Source organism: Leptonotus elevatus, chromosome 2, assembly GCF_054856555.1.
Source record: "Leptonotus elevatus isolate MCC_2025b chromosome 2, RoL_Lele_1.0, whole genome shotgun sequence".
Lineage (NCBI taxonomy): Eukaryota > Metazoa > Chordata > Actinopteri > Syngnathiformes > Syngnathidae > Leptonotus > Leptonotus elevatus.
Genome location: NC_141240.1, coordinates 23,988,830 through 24,005,944, shown reverse-complemented (window position 1 = coordinate 24,005,944; position 17,115 = coordinate 23,988,830). Strand labels below are relative to the sequence as shown.

The following is a 17,115-nucleotide window of genomic DNA, read 5'->3' as shown; positions in this document are numbered from 1 at the left end:
CTTCCTTTGTGCTGGTTGTCATCTAAATTCACCCAAAATCATGAATGACAGCCACATTCCATCTATGAATCATAAAAAAATTAAATAATAATCTAATTTCAGTTGACACATTGGAAGCGTTGTCTATCCTTTGTGTGCTTCACTTTCACATCGTTAAAGAGCATATATAGCTTAGATTGTGGTAAATAAATTAAAAATAAAGCCCCCCCCCCCCCCCCCCCCGCCTACTCAATGCCTGATACTCAATGCACTGTCATACTTCAGAAACTGTATTTCTTTAAAAATATCACGCGTTTCCAAAACCCGGAAATGTATCTTAGCGGGTGAAGTCCAGCGTGAGTGGATGACTTCAATACGCACGTATAATGTTGCGTTCAAGTGCGCCATGGAAAATATTCAACTCTTACACTCCCGCACAGCCACAACTTTGAAAGACGTGCTTCAGAACTGAAACATGGCACCCTTTGATTTTCCGTGAATCGGTGCTCTGAAGTACCGACCCAAATCGGTCCATACCACAAAAAGTACCGTCTTCGGTACCCATCCCTAATCATATGTGTATGATTTAAAGTTGAAACATTTTCTGAAACTATGGAAATTGTAAAATAGGTTTTTATTTGTAGTTTTTAATTGAGAGCAACTCACGTGCAGTTATGGTGTGTACCTCTTCACATAATACATTATTTTGGTTGACACAGACACAGAAAACAAGACATGGATGGATGCACACACACAAACAGGTTTTCATTGTAATATTATATATGACATTGACTAAACCTCAGTTAATACGCGAAAAAAGGATCAAACACGTATCCCACAGAAGAGTCAGCCTATCCTGAAAAAAAGAACAAACACAAGAACAGAAATGGTTGCTTAGCAATATAGCAACACTGACTCATAAACAACATGGTTACTCCTTTCACTGATTTACTATTACAGATAACCAATAATATTGTAGTCATATAGACGTGGCTTACATTTTGCATGCATCTATTCTTAGTTGTGACAACAATAGCTTTACTTGCACACTGACCCTTTTGTTACTCCTTTTTTTCCCCCTGAAACTAAGCTGACGTGGATTGTGGAGTTGAACTTAGTTATCTATGCTATTTTTATGCCCCCCCCCCAAAAAAAAATTTGTTTTATTGACAATAATATGTTCTATGCAGCCCCACTAGTGTAAATATGGTATTCTGGTTAATATTGTGTTAGTGGAATATGAGTTAAGCAACAAAATCCAGCAGTTGGTATCAATATTAGAAGGCGGCCATTTTGCCATTTGCAGTCCAGTGAAAATGACATCACAGGTGCTCAGGCCTCAGGTAAAAAACAATCACAGCTCAGCTTCAGAAAACAGGTGAGCTGTGATTGGTCATTGCTTGAGCCCTGAGCAACTGTTATGTTATCTTCAGTCAACAGTGGCAAAATGGCCGCCCCCTGAGATTGATTTTAAAAAAGGCTGGATTTTGCTTCCTAATTTATATTCCACAAATGTAATATTAATCAGAATGTCATGTTTAGACTAGTGAGGTCGCATGTAACATATTATTGTCAAGAAATGTTTAAGGTTGACTTCACCTCTAATATCTGAATTTGCTGTGTTTATTCTACCCAAATGAAACAACTTTTCTTTCTTTTTTTTTATTCAGTCAATGGTGCATTTGTAATAAATTTCCTGCTAAAATCCTTTTTTATTTTTAGAACTATAGCTTGTCAACAACAAAAAAAACGCTATTCTTGAATTTCATTCAAGATACAAATATGAATAAAGGTTGAACGGAATTGTTCTTGTGCACTTACCTCTTGAATTGTTGCACCCCAGACCACTTGTGTTCCCTATCCGATCCATCCTGGCAACAAAGCAGCCCGATGCCCGCTTTCTGGCTGTCACCAGCAGGTCCAGTAGGCGGTTCCTTTGACTCCTTTGGTCTTCAGCCGCCGCTTGGGATCGTTCCACTGGCGCAGGTTCTTGCTCCCTGTACTGCTCCGTGTTCCATCCTCGGTTGGTCTGGCTGCGTTCCGGTTCTTGGTTCATCGTTGCATAGTCCAATTCGGAGGCGTCCTCCTGAGCTGCTTGTGCCAGAGTCTCCTCAAAGCGCTCAAGCAAAGACTGTTGTGCAGAGGGAAGGATGGAAGTGTATTACGCATGTCATGAATTCACTTAAAAAGGTGTTCCTCTCTTACCTTGAGCTGGGCCAAATCATCAGGAGAAGATGTCCTTCCCAAAACGTGGCTGCTCACCAGTGTGTATTGACACAGCAGGGGCAGCAGGCCCCACAGGACCAAAGCCCTCATGTTATCCTTCAAATGCAAGTCGCATCGCATCCAGCGCCAGAAACGAGTTATATACCCACACACGCTTACACAATTAGTTGACGGCGTCAATGGCTCCTCCTCTTGCATATCGCCTCAAGCGCATTCTAACACTTCAACGCGATAAGTCAGATGTACTTTTAAGTGGTGCTCGGAAGTGACCGGTGTGTGTGTGTGCGTGAGTCTACAATATACATGTCTGTGTGCGATCATCACCCTTCCCAGCCAACTGTGGCGTGACCTCAGGAGCCATCTCCAAGCTGTGAGCTCAGACGTGGTGTTTGGTCACAGGAATGCCCTCTGCATGCAGACAAATGCCATAGTAGGTTAAAACTGTGACCCTGCACTGCTGGGCTTTGATTGGACTTGGGAGCAATTACGGTCAATTCTGAATACAAACTTTTGGGGTTTTGTACGGTCACACATACACTTTCTGTAACCGTTCATGATAAACGTGTTTCTTATAGCAGACCGAAATAAAATCACATTTTTCCTAAAAGTTCTGTAAGCAGCATTATAAATTGGATATTCAGTAAGCAACATAATAAGACAATAATCTATATTCTGTTACCAATAAATGATACTTTCTCCATCTAATTTTAGTTAGCTACAATCAATTATGAAGAGGTCACCATATAAGCTTGCAAGGGGACACATTATAGTGAATAAAACTCTAATGATTAACATAAAAAAAATATGTAGCGAGATTAGCTTGACTCAAATCGTTTTTAAGGTTTGTTGACGTCATTATTTAAAAAAAGAGCCTTTCTGCATGACCTTTCAGAATTGTTTTTGTTTCCAGAATTTTGGTTGAGAAGAAACTGGGAAATCTGATTTCACTTTTCTTTTCTTAAATCCATGACCACTCTTTCAATAGTAAAAACGGTTTCACGACTACGCTGGCATGACTCCACAAAAGTTTCCCATTACACATTGACCACCATATGTTTGCCAACGCAATGCAGCATTTGGACAACACGAGTGATATTAGCTGACAGAAGTCTTTTAATTCTCTCAATTCCACCACAAAACAACCAGTGACAAATATAGCAATGACAGTATTTTCCATGAATAGAAACAAAAGAATCACCCTAATTCTCAATGTTCTCCTCTTATACGGTATCTCTAATCAGGTGTACTGCGTGTGCTCTCCATGGTGCTGAAAATGAATTCCGTATGCTTTAATTAAAGAAGACAACGGCTACATTCACATTAATTACCTAGAATGGGCCGGGCTTGTGTGCATCTTAAGTCATATTATGGTAGATATGTATGCAATTTGTGTATAATTAATGAAATAATAGGAATTATTATGGCTAATACAAATGACAGGGGGCCTAAGGTTCAGAATTAGAATCAGATTTATTGGCCAAGTGTGTAAAAACTGTAATTAGCGCATGAGGAAGTAATGTATGATGTACAATCAACTTTATTTAGCAGACTCATGGTCCATAAAAAGAAAACACATACAATACACAGTAAAATGATTAAAATGTTTAAGAACAGAATAATAATACAAGTAGTAAAGTACAATAATAACAATAATAATTAAAAAAATATATATATATGTATATGGATAATATTACGATGTTATCGATATTTTCATCATCTCTGATACATATTTTTCTTATTTTTTTGTCATTGAGGAGGTTGGTTGAGAAATGTATACTGTTGAGCGGCAATATGTACTTGCAGTCAATCATCAGAGGTCATACTCAAGTCATCTGCAGTTGTAAACATTTATTGAAACATTCATGGCATGAACTTTTTTTCCATACGTTTAAATAAATTAACATGTAAAGCACAAACAACATAAAATAAATATGAGCTATAATAAATATCAAGTGCGTACTAAATAACTTTTGTCAGCAACATTGCAGTTTCCCAAGGTTGTCGATGGTAAGACGTCATCATCATTTGGGACCTGCAAGAGAACACATTGAACTCATCTTTACTGATTGTATTTTGTATGTTATGATATTTATTGTCAACTTACCGTATCAGCCAACATTGTTGCATCCCAGGGAGCTCATGGAACCTATCCGGTCCATACGGCGACCAAAGCATCCGGAAGATTTCCTGCTGGAGTCACTGCGGACGCTCTTCAGGTTTTTGGCAGAGAGAAACTCCCTGATTGAAGCTTCGTCCAAAGCGTCCCGCGGCTGCTGTGCATTAGCTTCTTTGTTCAGGTCATCAAAAGTGTCGTCCTTCCCTGCAGGGAGCCTCTGATCCATCTCTGGAAGCCCCTCCTCTAATCTGCGAAGGAACCCCTACAACATGCCAAGAGGTTATGTTAACATTCAGCAATGACAAGAAAGATCAGAATGACGTAAGTTCAACGTACACTTAAGATGTCCATGTCACTGGAGGTCAAGCTGGTGCTAACAGGATATGCACTGAATAGCTGAACTTTCAAGAGGAGGAGGAGAAGGCCGCAGGCAACAAAGGAAGAAAAAGCCATCTTTCTTTTTTAATTTCTGGAGGATTGATGGAACCTTTTTTGAGATTCTTTGCTGCTTGTGCAATGCTGGACCCCACAGGACCAACCTCTGCTCTTTTATACAGTAGCTCAATCCATGAGGGTATGCCAGGAATTGGACTTGCATTCCTGACACCTGCTCCTGATAACACAAGCTGTCGGAAACGGCTCCCTTTAAAGGGTCTTCTCTCCGAAGTGGGGCATTCAGACATTCATATGACATAGTGGCATCCGTACACTACCAGAAACAGACCACCACCTCCCAACAAGCCCTAACACGGGACGTTGTTGTCATTGAGCTGCGGGAAGTAGTAAATGACAACACTGTGCGTGTAGTTGGGTGAGGATGAGAGAGAGAGAGAGAGAGAGAGAGAGAGAGAGAGAGAGAGAGAGAGAGAGAGAGAGAGAGAGAGAGAGAGAGAGAGAGAGAGAGAGAGAGAGAGAGAGAGAGAGAGAGAGAGAGAGAGAGAGAGAGAATGTTACTAATTTAAGTGTGTACCGTAAGCGACTGTTGATGGTTGCCTTAACAAGGACAAACTGTCAATCCGGCCTTTTTAGAACACCTGACAAATGTCTTGAAATGAATGAATAAATGGATGAATGGTTTATTTCAGCTCCATACGTAACACACACGAACATCCTTTTCAACAAATCAATTAACCAAAAAGGGGGATAGGCTGAAGCTTTCCAGTCCCATGAAGCACCGAGAATTACAACAGAGCAAAATAAATAAATACAACACTCACATTATAATTCCTAAATGACCTACATTTCATCAATGGCACTAGAAGCATGAATTATTTGACATTCTAAATATTTCTTAATAAATATTTCTTAAACCCCAAGAGAAAAGTACATCAAGTCCATTTGACATTTTTACACCCAAAACTGAAACACATTTATATTTGATCACTTTACGTGTTTCAAACCCCTTACAGGATAGTTTTCTTCTCTTTATTTAAAAAAAAATTCTGAATACAAACAGGTAGTCTATTGTTCACTAAAGCATTTCCACTGTCTTCAAATACACAATTTTCATACATTTTTTAAATGCCAGATCCTATCAATAATTTATAGTGATTCTGTGTAGTCAACCTTATTAATTCTTCTAAACGCTTTTTTACCGTAATTTAATATTTGGGTCTATATTTGTTGAGGCAACACAAAAGAAGAGTATACAATATATGAAGACTTTTTCCTTTGGAAAATATGAGTCCGAATTTAAACTTGTTTTGTAATGTTTATAATTGAAATACAACTGATGAAAAACATATTGTGGTTGAATACATTTGAAAATAATGTTGATTAGCATTATTATTATTTTCTCCAGGCCAGTCTAATTAGTTTTGTTGTTGTTGTTATTGAAAATACTTCTGTTGGACCACAATTCAAAAGCAATTCCTGTTTATTGTTAATTTATTGTCAGTCGTTTTTAAATGTGTATTATTACTTTTGTTAATTCACTGACTATTATGAGGTCTTCTTTAACTGAATGGTAACAATAATTGAGTCAGTGTGTGCATGTCTGGCAAAATGTATTTTAAAAAAAAGGTGAAACACTGCAAAAAATATCATACTTGACAGACAAAATGTTTTTTTTTACTGCATTACAATATAATTGATGTTCCTTTACAATCCAAAATAATAAATAATGAACAGCCTGTTCCCACAACAACTTTATGAAAATATGTACAACGGTGTGTAAATTGGCGTGTCAGTCATGGTTTAATACTTTTACGATGGATCCTCATCACGGGCTCCTGTTGACAGAAGAAAAGAATATTGGAAAAATAGGTTCATTTAATATCAGAACCCTCTTCCCCTCCAGCACCTCCATCATCTCTTGAAGTCTCATTAAATGTTAAATGAGCCAACCAGTAGTGGCATGTGTCAGGAGGATAGGGAAGATGCTCTGGAATTACAATTAATTTACAATATAACAGTACATTAATTGCAGCAGCAATATTGTAGAAAAATAGGAATAGCAGCTACAAGTAGAGCACTAATGCTACAAATAATGAAGAATAATGAATTATAATTCAAAGCACACTGAAAAAAATGTTTTGTGTATTAAAGACTTCCGCTGTCATTTAAAGTAGATTAGATAGATAGATAGATAGATAGATAGATAGATAGATAGATAGATAGATAGATAGATAGATAGATAGATGGATAGATAGATAGATGGATAGATAGATAGATAGATAGATAGATAGATAGATAGATAGATAGATAGATAGATAGATAGATAGATAGATAGATAGATAGATAGATAGATAGATAGATAGATGGATAGATAGATAGATGGATAGATAGATAGATAGATAGATGGATAGATAGATAGATGGATAGATAGATAGATAGATAGATAGATAGATAGATAGATAGATAGATAGATAGATAGATAGATAGATAGATAGATAGATAGATAGATAGATAGATAGATAGATAGATAGATGGATAGATGGATAGATAGATAGATGGATAGATAGATAGATAGATAGATAGATAGATAGATAGATAGATAGATAGATAGATAGATAGATAGATAGATAGATAGATAGATAGATAGATGGATAGATGGATATTCTTACCCTCAACATCCCAATCCGCTGAAAGACCCGATCCGATCCAAGCGAACGCCGAAGCAGCTCCTCAGCCCGCCTTTTCTGTACCGGGCCCAGTTACGCTTGGAGGTCCGGAACAGATCTTTGAAGAGGAGTGCAAGGACGTCTGCTTTAGCCTCCAGTGCTGAGTTGTTGGCGTCGGGGGGGTCCCACGGGTGCCCCTGTGGAGCGCCGTGCTTTGACGTCTCTTCATTGCCACCTCTCTCTTGCATCTCCTCTGACGAGGGACGAGGCAAGTCGTTGATCTCTTCTAAAATCTGCTTCAAACTCTGATGGCGTAGGAGAGAAGTGAAAGAAATGAAATGAAACAAACCTCTTCGCTATCCATCGAAGACAAAGAGAACGTACCTGTAAATCAGACATGGGCTTGCCTCGGACATAATCAAGCACTAAAAGGAGATGAAAGCAGCAAAGTGACACAGTGAGGTTCATGTTCTTTTTTTTTTCTTGGCGCTGCGGCGCAACTCGGGCTGTCCTGGACTTGGCGTCGTTGTGGTTCTCAGCATGGCCAGGTGAAGCTTTTATAGCCGACCTGACTACGTCACCAGGCCTGGAAAATTAACGATGTGTGACTAATGTTCTAAAGAGTGGGAGTACAGGCAAGGATCAGTTTGAAAAGGGTGGGCTAATTCACTGACATGCAGGCACAAGTCAATGAGAATCAGATCATTTTAATGATGTTTCATTATTTGGAACACAGCCATGCATCGGGAGACAGTCATGATGCCATACAACAGGAAACAATTCAGCAGGAAATACAGCGCATGATGCTATTAAGTTACCGCAACCCAAACACACAAAGACAATCACAATCAAATAGACTCGGTCCCAAATAAGTTGAAAAAATGAAGCATCATTAAATCATGAGGCAGCTGACAAGACGTGCACTCACAAAAAAACATGGTGACTTCTCTATGTGGAAAAGGATGAAAATCAGGATACGTCAGCATTTCCGTCGACAAAAATAAAATACAGTCATTTTTCGTTGCTTAACAGTTTATTGTCCTCACTTTGCTCATTTATTGAGTATTTTACCTTGGTAACAGCATCTGCAGCATCCAGCCATATTTAAAGGGAAACGTCGTTTTGAATGGTGCCGGCTGTCTATTATTATTTTTTTTTTAATACACCGGCTTGTCTGCACAATTAGCAGTCGACCTAACTTGCCAGCGCGCAGACTTACGCCACTCACCCACCGGTCTTGCGCTGGACCAGTGAAAAGGGTGAAAGACTCGTTGCCTGTTATAGAAAATGCTTGATTTCACTTGCTGCTGCTGAGGGAGGCCTAACCAGTTATTAGGTTATTTGCTTTTTCACAATTTGAAAAAGCCAGCTAGGCTGACTTTACATTTTATTTTATTAATAAATAAAAATCACCAGTTACAAACTGCATTTTATGTTTGCATGGGTTATCTTTGCCTGATATTTACATTTACTTTATAGTCTTATACATTAAAGTAGTGAAACTACACAAAAAAGTATCTAGGGGTGTTAGAAAAAGATCGATTCGGCAATATATCGCAATATTACAGCGCGCAATTCTCGAATCGATTTGATATGCGGCCGAAATAGATTTTTAAACATCTATTTTTTATGGGAATATTCAACAAAACGTCTTACTTAGGGTTAGGATTCACACATTAAGCATATATTAATGGAACATTAAGCCTTAATATTTTATTTCAGTGCTGTTCAAACATGAAACAGACTGCAACCTGTTTGCTAAATGCAGTGGCTCAGGTATAAGCCTGAACTTTCAGATAAATAAATACATTTTCATACAAATCTTACAGTGTACATGTACAAGCTTACGGATTTGTATTTCCTAAATTTGAGTTTAAAAAAAATTCGCAATAATCAATTTATTGATTCGCATCGGGATTAATCTGTATCGAATCGAATCGTGATATGAATCGAATCGCCAGGTATCAGCCAATTCACACCCCTAAAAGTATATTTGAGAAGAAGGCCAATACTATTTTATGACATATGTAGCTGAGACGATCACGACCATTGAGCAGCATCATTTATATAACTAACACCTCGCAAGTTGTTATTCATTCTTCTAGTTTTAACCAAAATAGAAAACATCTCATACTGTTATACAAGTGTTATACAAATACGGGAAAAAACATCCTCAATGGGGCAACGCATCCACATGTGGGCCTCAGAGGTTAATTAGAATAAACAGCGAGTGCCTTTTTGCGCTTTTGTGGAGTGTTTGTGTCGGCTCCAGCTAAATGACGAACGATTAGCCTGGGACGCCGTGAAGCTGAGTTCGCTTGTGAAGGTGTGTGACTGCTAATTGACATTTCACCAGCCTCTCCACTGGAGGGCTATTATTCCAAATTGACTCAGGCCTCAGGGCAGCGGCTAATGGTTTCGCCGTTCTTTTTATGAAAAGAATCAGATTTATAGTCATGTCACATTCATATCAAACAATGGAGCAAACCCTACCATAGACATGAATGAAATACTGTTATTAAAGTGGACTCTAAGATACTTAAATAATCTGAATTACAGGAGCACATTGTACCAATTTTAAAATCAATGCTTTGGCTCCTCCATATACGTTTGAATCATTCCTGAAAATCAGGACACGCACTCACAATGCGGCATCGCTCCAGTTTTACGCCCCCATCTGTGGAACAATCTGCCGGAGTCCATCAGGGCTGCAAGAAATGTTCAAGCAAGCTAAAAAGCCACTTTTTAAATTTAGGTTTTAAATAACATTTATACTTACTTATTTTCACTTAATTTCTTTTTTCTTTTTTTAAGAGCTCAGTATTGTTCATTCGGTAATGTCATCATCATTGCTCTCCTTTTTTTTTTTTTTATTATTATTATTATTTTTTTAAATTTATTTATTTTGTATGTGGGTGAGTATGCGTGTGTACGTGCGTGCGTGTGAGTGTGTGTGCATTCGTTAGTTCACCAAACACCTATTAAAAAATCCCATACCGTTCACCTAAACCGAACACCGACGTCAGGAGACCCGAGGAAGGACCAAAGAAAAGAAAGGAAAGTGAAATCCAGCACCGACCAGACACCACCCACCGAGCCACCAACCAGAGTTCTTCACCAACCCCAGAAACATCTAAATTCCAACAATTATTTTTCACTTAATTTATTTTCTTTGCTTTATTCCATTATTTATTGCAGCTGACTTTGGTGCGAGAGGCGAGGTACATCAAGCCAATCACAGGGCATTCAAACATGATATGCTGTAAATATATAAATAACATGCTAAACGCTAATACATATATCATATTCGAGAGGCAAAGTGTGATTTCTGAACATTAAAAAAAAAGGCAAAAAATGTTACATTTGTTGGTTTCTGTTCTGCGTAGACAAGCCCAATCTTGTTTGACCCATTCAATGTCGCCAGACTGACTGACATTTAAACGTGTTAATTGTCACTCAGGTGAAGTTGTCTCTCACATTGGTTCCCCCCCATTAAAGACTTTAATTAGAGCTTTGCACTCCTCCCCATTTAAACAACAGCTTGCTGAACTGCAGTAGGGAAGACTGAAAGGAGTGGGACACAATAGAGACATGTGACAATCATGTCAGTGCCACTTCTCCTGGGCTCCCCCAAAAAGTGAATTGCTACTTACTTTTCTATAAATGGAGCACTATAGTTGATGACAGGGGGTCTGCCCACTGTATTTGGAGACACTTTAAACTTTTAGGAGGAGGGGAGTGAAGCCACCAGACCAACCAGCGTGGTATAATACAATATATGGTAACCTCCGTTGGTCAAACCATGAATGTTGGCGCCGCATCACCATTCACCATTGATGGCAAGGTCACATTTGCTGACCCTAATTTGCTAGCGTGTTAGTGCCGGGCTGGTTCATGTGGAGAATGTCACACATGATAAATGATGACAAAGAGAGTAGCGGAAGCTCATCGGGTTGTCACCACTGATGCAGCGCACCCGCAAATACTCTGCTGGAAGAAACAGAAGCTGCCCGCTAATCTGCACTCTGTTACGCTTGCTGTCGTCACGCAACGCAGGGCGGAATGGCTAAATGGCAAAAACTCTTTCTCATTCTAATTGCACTGATTTTTCTCACAATGTTCCAACACGTTTGCGACTTTCTTTCTGTTACCCTTTTCTTCAATCGAGTCCGCTTACGCACAGTAAGGAAATGGAATAGTCCATTGCGTGAGAAGGGAGGGCGGAGCCGCTTGAAGACGTAAGCATTTTGATGCGTATTTTATGTAAATATAATATATAAATCAACTTTATTAACTTTTTTGAGACATTAATACAAGAAAAAAAAACACCTTCAAAAAGAGGTTCTTTGCACAAATCCACTACTTCCTAAACTCAGTACCACTCCTTCGTTTCCTGTCTTTCACGATCGGAACAAACTGATTAATCCAGGTGTGCCTGACCTCAGTAACCACGACGACAATGGCCAGACACACCTGGATTAATCAGTTTGTTCCGATCGTGAAAGACAGGAAATGAAGGAGTGGTATCGAGTTCAGGAAGTCGTGGCTTTGTGCAAAGAGCCCATAGCGACTCTTACAGGGACATTTACGGTATCTTCCTTGAAAAGCTCAAGCAGCCACTGAGAACATTTGGACACAGACCTGTGGCAATGCAGGTAAACTGTGAATACTTAATATGGATAAACAAACCATGGGATTATAAATCATTAGAATCTAGATGACCTCTGCAAACAACCTCAACTACGACTGGCGACAAAAGATGAGGCTCACTTTGTTCAAGTTGGACACCAAGAGGGGCGTCATTTCCGCTTGCTGGTAATCACTGAAAATATCAGCCAGCAATTGCGTTACAAACACTGAGTCAGACTTGTTGGTAAGGACTCAAGAGTTGCTGTAATTGAGATCATTGTGGGCAGTTCAGAAGTGTGAAATGGATGCCTCTTGATGCGCATGGCAATAAGGTGACAACAGACACCATACAGGGACACGCTTACTCTCGTGCGCTCAGGCATGCGCATAGATAGAAGTCGGTAACATTATGCCTGAAGGAAGACCACGTTTCTCATGAGGACAAGCGCATTGCCTCGTTTTTGAGCTCACGACATTCAAATTGACTTCCGTCTTTGTAACGAATGGGTAAAGGGGGAAGTGACGTATTCCATAGAGCACTCAGCATATTTGTAGTTTTTTGTGTGACAGTGTTCCTACCATCCTCCTCAAAGTTGTTTAGTGCCACGGCCCTCAGGCCACGGCAAAGGTACCATCCAACTAGTTTTAAGTCGACGTTTTATCAGAAGAGTTATGAAAATATTTTATTAAGGTTGAAAAGTTCCTTAGTGATACTTTACTGTCAAAAGAGCCATTTGACAAAAAACAAAAATCTGTCTAGAGCCACAAAACATTTGAGCATTGTGATGAACTAACTCAACAGTGTTGTTAGTCTAATGTACTGAGGGCCCAAGAGCTAATTAGAGCTGCACCAGACCAGAAAAAAATATGCAGCATCCAATATTTTGACATTCTTTTTCTTTTACCGGCTTTCATCTTTCGTTTTTGGGTTGTTTTATTTCATGTATTTATTTATATATATATATATAAAAAAAAAAAAAAATCATACTTCATTTTTCATAATTTTTTTGACTCTTCTGCCTTTCTGTTAAATTTCTGACATTTTTGGCAACTTTGTGGACATTTTGTGGTAATTTTCGGGATTTTGAGTTTTAACTCAATTCTCTGACATTTTTTGGCAATTTCATGGACATTATATGTTAATTTTCTACTTGTCCTCTTCCTTTTTGGACATTTTTATGGTCACTTTTTGGACATTTTTGGGTATTTAAAAAAAACTTTTTCATCTACCTTTTATCTCTCTAATTCTGACAACTTAAAAATGTGGACTCTGACATTTGTTTTTATATTTAATTAAAAAAAAATTTTTATTTCAAACTGTTCATTTACAGAATATTTTATCCCCAAAAATAAAAATAAATAGGTAAAAAATATATATTAATTTCTACAGGAGGGGGACTAAAGAGCCACATGAGGCTCCAAAACCTCAGGTTGCAGACCCCTTCCCTATCCCAACAAACATTGGCCCGAAGGTAGGGCACGCCCCTGGACTGGTCGCTGGTCACTCAAGCTATCTTTACTGTTAATGACACTGGAGAAAGCCTCATTATGTTGTTGCAATACATCCGTGGGATCGGTGATGTGAAGGAGCAGGATGTGGCAGCCATTTTGCATTTACATTAATTTACAATCAACAGCAGACAGTGAAATACAGTACAAGGTGTTATATCTGAGGTATGTATGAATTTGTGAACATGTCAGAACAATTGCTTGTCTGTATCATTTTAAAGTACGTATAATGTGTTTAATGATGGAGTCATTAGGATCATTTTAGCCCTTGTATCATTGAATTTTCACTTTAAAGAATTTATTTTTAGCTCTAAATGTCTTGTTTATGTATTGAAGTGAGTCTAAAATGTGAAATTGCCTGGAGTTTTACAGCTGAGACTGAGAGGCAGTAAGCCATCCTAAATAAATTCCATGGCATTCATCAGCCCTCTTATCTATTCTTGTCATGGACTGATCCCATGCTTCATGCCCTTACATCATGCTTTCCCTCGTGCACTGGAAACACCAGCATACACATGTGACCCTTCCAGTGGCACCTTTACGCAGATAAGGTCATTTTCACACCGCAGGGATGTTGTTGCATATATTTAGCATTAGCTCATGCTATTTTTAACGTGCATCACCTGAATAAACCCCAACGTTGTTGTTGTTCTTTTTATTTACATTTTAATCATCAGAAATATAGTTTTGCGTTAACATCTTATTTATTTGACTTAACCAATTGGGTTGTGTTATATCTTTGAACCAGGTACCTGAACTGTTTTTATGAAATATGATCAGGGTAACAGTCATGATAATACAAAGCATATAGACTGTATCGGCCACACCTTTTTTTGGGTGGTGGCCAGACTGCACAACTGACAGGGGCCAACAATAAAAATTACGAACAAACTTAAGAACGCCTCATTGTCGTCCATGTGTGAGTGCAAAATAGTCAGGGGGGGGGGGGGGGGGTGTTAAGGTTGACTTCATAACCAGCATGTGGACCGAGGCTTCATGTTGGCGTGGCAGCTTTACAGCGTCTCGTTGTCACAGCATAGAAAAGCCCACCAATGACTCAGTGGAGTACATTCCAGCCACAGGAGGATTAAAGCGGATACATTTTCACAATTTAAACACAATAGTGGATGAAGTAGCATCCATTTTCCCCAAGTCGTAGAAGTGTTACTTGATTGACGGTTGACAATTGACCAGGTTGTGGTTTCAGTACACATGCCCACAGTGTTTGAGATCAGAGAACGGGTTGATTTTCCACAATTGTGAAACCTCATTTTATAAAAAAAAATAATAATAAATTGGGGGTGGGGGCAGGGTTGTGTCAACAACAAACTTCTCTGTGGTGTGTTACATTTAGAATACAATTTCATTTTCACTTTACAAGGAGTTTAATAATAATAATAATAATAATAATAATAATAATAATAATAATAAAACAGTTGGGTAAAAAATAAGCCATATTGTGTCAAAAAGGGACCGATCCAACTTTTTGGGGGTTATTCAGTTTAGCCAAAAAGTTGGGTCAAATGAATAACCCCAAAAATTGGGTTACTTTGTGGGTTATTCATGTGACCCAACTTTTTGTGTTAAATAACAAAGTTGGGCCGATTCCTTTTTGTCCAAATTCAATTGATTATTTAATTAACAAAAAAAAATGAATTCATGAATAACTCACTAAACATCCCCCAAAAATGGGTTACTTTGTGGGTACAGTGGGTTACTCATTTAATTGGACCCAAATGTTTGGGATTAAATAACTCATAAAGTTGGGTCGGTTCATTTTTGACCCAATTTAACCGGGTTATTCAATTAATCCAAAAAGTTGAACCAGTCACAAAATGAACCATATAATGGGGTGGCTTTGCAGGTTACCAATTGAATAACTCAAAATGGGTTGGGTCGGTCCATTTTTGACCCAATTGTGTGTGATTGACATCTCATTGTATTTTTTGGGCAAGAAAAACACAAAGGATGTTGAGATTTACACCAGCACACCAAAAGCCGCAGATCCAAAACCCCCATAGCAACCAGTCCCTTCCTTTCCCCATATAGAATTTGAAACTGTCCCCCTTATGAAGTTAGCTCAGAGTTAGCGCCCTTCAGTTGATGTGATCAACAGTGAAGTACAGTGAAGTATGATATCGTTTGGGAGCTACACTTCTTCAACCAGAACTATAATTATAAATGCTAATAAAGCATACAGTTCTCTATTTCATCTGACTAACATGACAAGTAGCTAAAAATGCATTGCATTAATATTCAACATTGAAATCAGCATAATTCATAGTTGAATGGCCTGCACACATTAGTCGAACTTGGTTCCATTGAAATGTATTTTTATTAGTGTCACTCATCTGGCCAAAACATTCTGTTCATTATCCAAGGTTGTCAGCACTTAGTCTAATAAAAACAAAGTAATGGATCCTGTCATGAGGGTGTTCTTCAAAACGGGCGACGTGTGCTCTGAAGGATAACTGAGTTGCACTTCCTGCCATTATGCATTTCTCACTGCTCTAATTGTCTGCTCTCCCCAATTGTTTTTCATTTGTGCACAATCTCCAGTGTATATTTCTGGCAGGTGCACTTGACATGAAAAAAAATATTGCTTGAAGTTTTTAGTCAAACATTTGTATCTGTAGTATGTGAAAATAGTTGCGGACAATACTGCTAATGAAGAAAATACACACACCAAGGAAACGAGAAAACAAGCATTGCTTTAAAAGCGACAAACAAAGCAGATGTCTCAGAGACATGACTTACTGCGTGTCATTAAAAGCTCTTTAGCAACCTCTTTCCTAGCTGGCCTCCCACCGTGTTCAGATGGTTTGCAGTGGCTTGACCTCAGGCTGTCAATGTCCCCAACATTACATCCCATAATAGCAAAAAATATAGTATAGTATGATATAGTGCACTAAACACAGTTGAACGCTACAACTAGGCTACATGATTAACATATTTGTAATTTGTAACAACAGATTAGGTCGTTTAGGTTTTACCTGCTTACATGTGGAGTGCCCCAAGGCTACATTCTTGGACCCCCCCCCCCCCCCCTCTGAGAGCTAAATATTATTCATTCTGCAGCCTTCCCGAGTCAACATGTCCTCATCAGCGCTCTCTTTTGTGTGCGTGCATGCGTGCTTGTGAGTTTGTGCTCTTTCATTCACCTGAAACCTGTTATAAATCCAAGACACTTCGCCTTAATCGGATACTTTAGAATCCCGCCAGATTCGTGAAGTTGTCAGGAGACCAGAGGAAGGATCAAAAGGGAAAAAAAGATGAAGTGAAGCCAACACCAACCAGACACCACCCTCCAGCCACAGAATTACAACTCCAGAATCTTTCAGCAACCCCAGAAACATCTGAATTCCAAGAGAGGGAGACATCGAGAGACCAGAGGAAAGACTACAGGAAGGATGGAATTATGAAGCAGAGGGAGGGCCTCTTCTCTTCTTTGTCAATCTTCCTCAACACTTGAGTGCATCCTCTGAAAGCTTGGCATCTCTTTTTTATTTTATTTTTTACGCTGACAAAGTTCTAGTACTTGTTGCTAAAACAAGAAAATGCAAATGCTGCGAACCGTAAAATAATAGTAAGGTG

At 38.8% G+C, this 17,115-nt stretch overlaps 3 protein-coding genes across 3 annotated transcripts; all 3 read right to left on the bottom strand.

The window, feature by feature from the left end:
- Positions 1 to 830: 830 nt before the first annotated feature.
- nppa (natriuretic peptide A) lies at positions 831 to 2,317 on the bottom strand. The gene is made up of 3 exons (XM_086066990.1): positions 2,185 to 2,317; positions 1,801 to 2,110; positions 831 to 835 (listed from the first exon to the last, which is right to left on the bottom strand). The coding sequence occupies exons 1-3, from the start codon at positions 2,293 to 2,295 to the stop codon at positions 831 to 833; spliced, it is 426 nt and encodes a 141-aa protein (XP_085923116.1). The 5' UTR covers positions 2,296 to 2,317.
- A 1,996-nt stretch (positions 2,318 to 4,313) lies between these two features.
- On the bottom strand, positions 4,314 to 5,018 carry nppb (natriuretic peptide B). The gene is made up of 2 exons (XM_086069218.1): positions 4,658 to 5,018; positions 4,314 to 4,583 (listed from the first exon to the last, which is right to left on the bottom strand). The coding sequence occupies exons 1-2, from the start codon at positions 4,772 to 4,774 to the stop codon at positions 4,314 to 4,316; spliced, it is 387 nt and encodes a 128-aa protein (XP_085925344.1). The 5' UTR covers positions 4,775 to 5,018.
- Positions 5,019 to 5,477: 459 nt separating this feature from the next.
- nppal (natriuretic peptide A-like) lies at positions 5,478 to 7,903 on the bottom strand. The gene is made up of 3 exons (XM_086069361.1): positions 7,768 to 7,903; positions 7,387 to 7,688; positions 5,478 to 6,552 (listed from the first exon to the last, which is right to left on the bottom strand). The coding sequence occupies exons 1-2, from the start codon at positions 7,849 to 7,851 to the stop codon at positions 7,389 to 7,391; spliced, it is 384 nt and encodes a 127-aa protein (XP_085925487.1). The 5' UTR covers positions 7,852 to 7,903; the 3' UTR covers positions 5,478 to 6,552; positions 7,387 to 7,388.
- Positions 7,904 to 17,115: the final 9,212 nt, after the last annotated feature.

Excerpts from the sequence above, each read along its gene's own strand:
- nppa (XM_086066990.1), bottom strand. The coding sequence starts at position 2,295 with ATGAGGGCTTTGGTCCTGTGGGGCCTGCTGCCCCTGCTGTGTCAATAC. Across the intron at positions 2,111-2,184 it reads ATGATTTGGCCCAGCTCAAG|TCTTTGCTTGAGCGCTTTGA; the intron begins GTAAGAGAGGAA and ends TCTGCACAACAG.
- nppb (XM_086069218.1), bottom strand. The coding sequence starts at position 4,774 with ATGGCTTTTTCTTCCTTTGTTGCCTGCGGCCTTCTCCTCCTCCTCTTG. Across the intron at positions 4,584-4,657 it reads GTGACATGGACATCTTAAGT|GGGTTCCTTCGCAGATTAGA; the intron begins GTACGTTGAACT and ends GGCATGTTGTAG.
- nppal (XM_086069361.1), bottom strand. The coding sequence starts at position 7,851 with ATGAACCTCACTGTGTCACTTTGCTGCTTTCATCTCCTTTTAGTGCTT. Across the intron at positions 7,689-7,767 it reads AGCCCATGTCTGATTTACAG|AGTTTGAAGCAGATTTTAGA; the intron begins GTACGTTCTCTT and ends CTACGCCATCAG.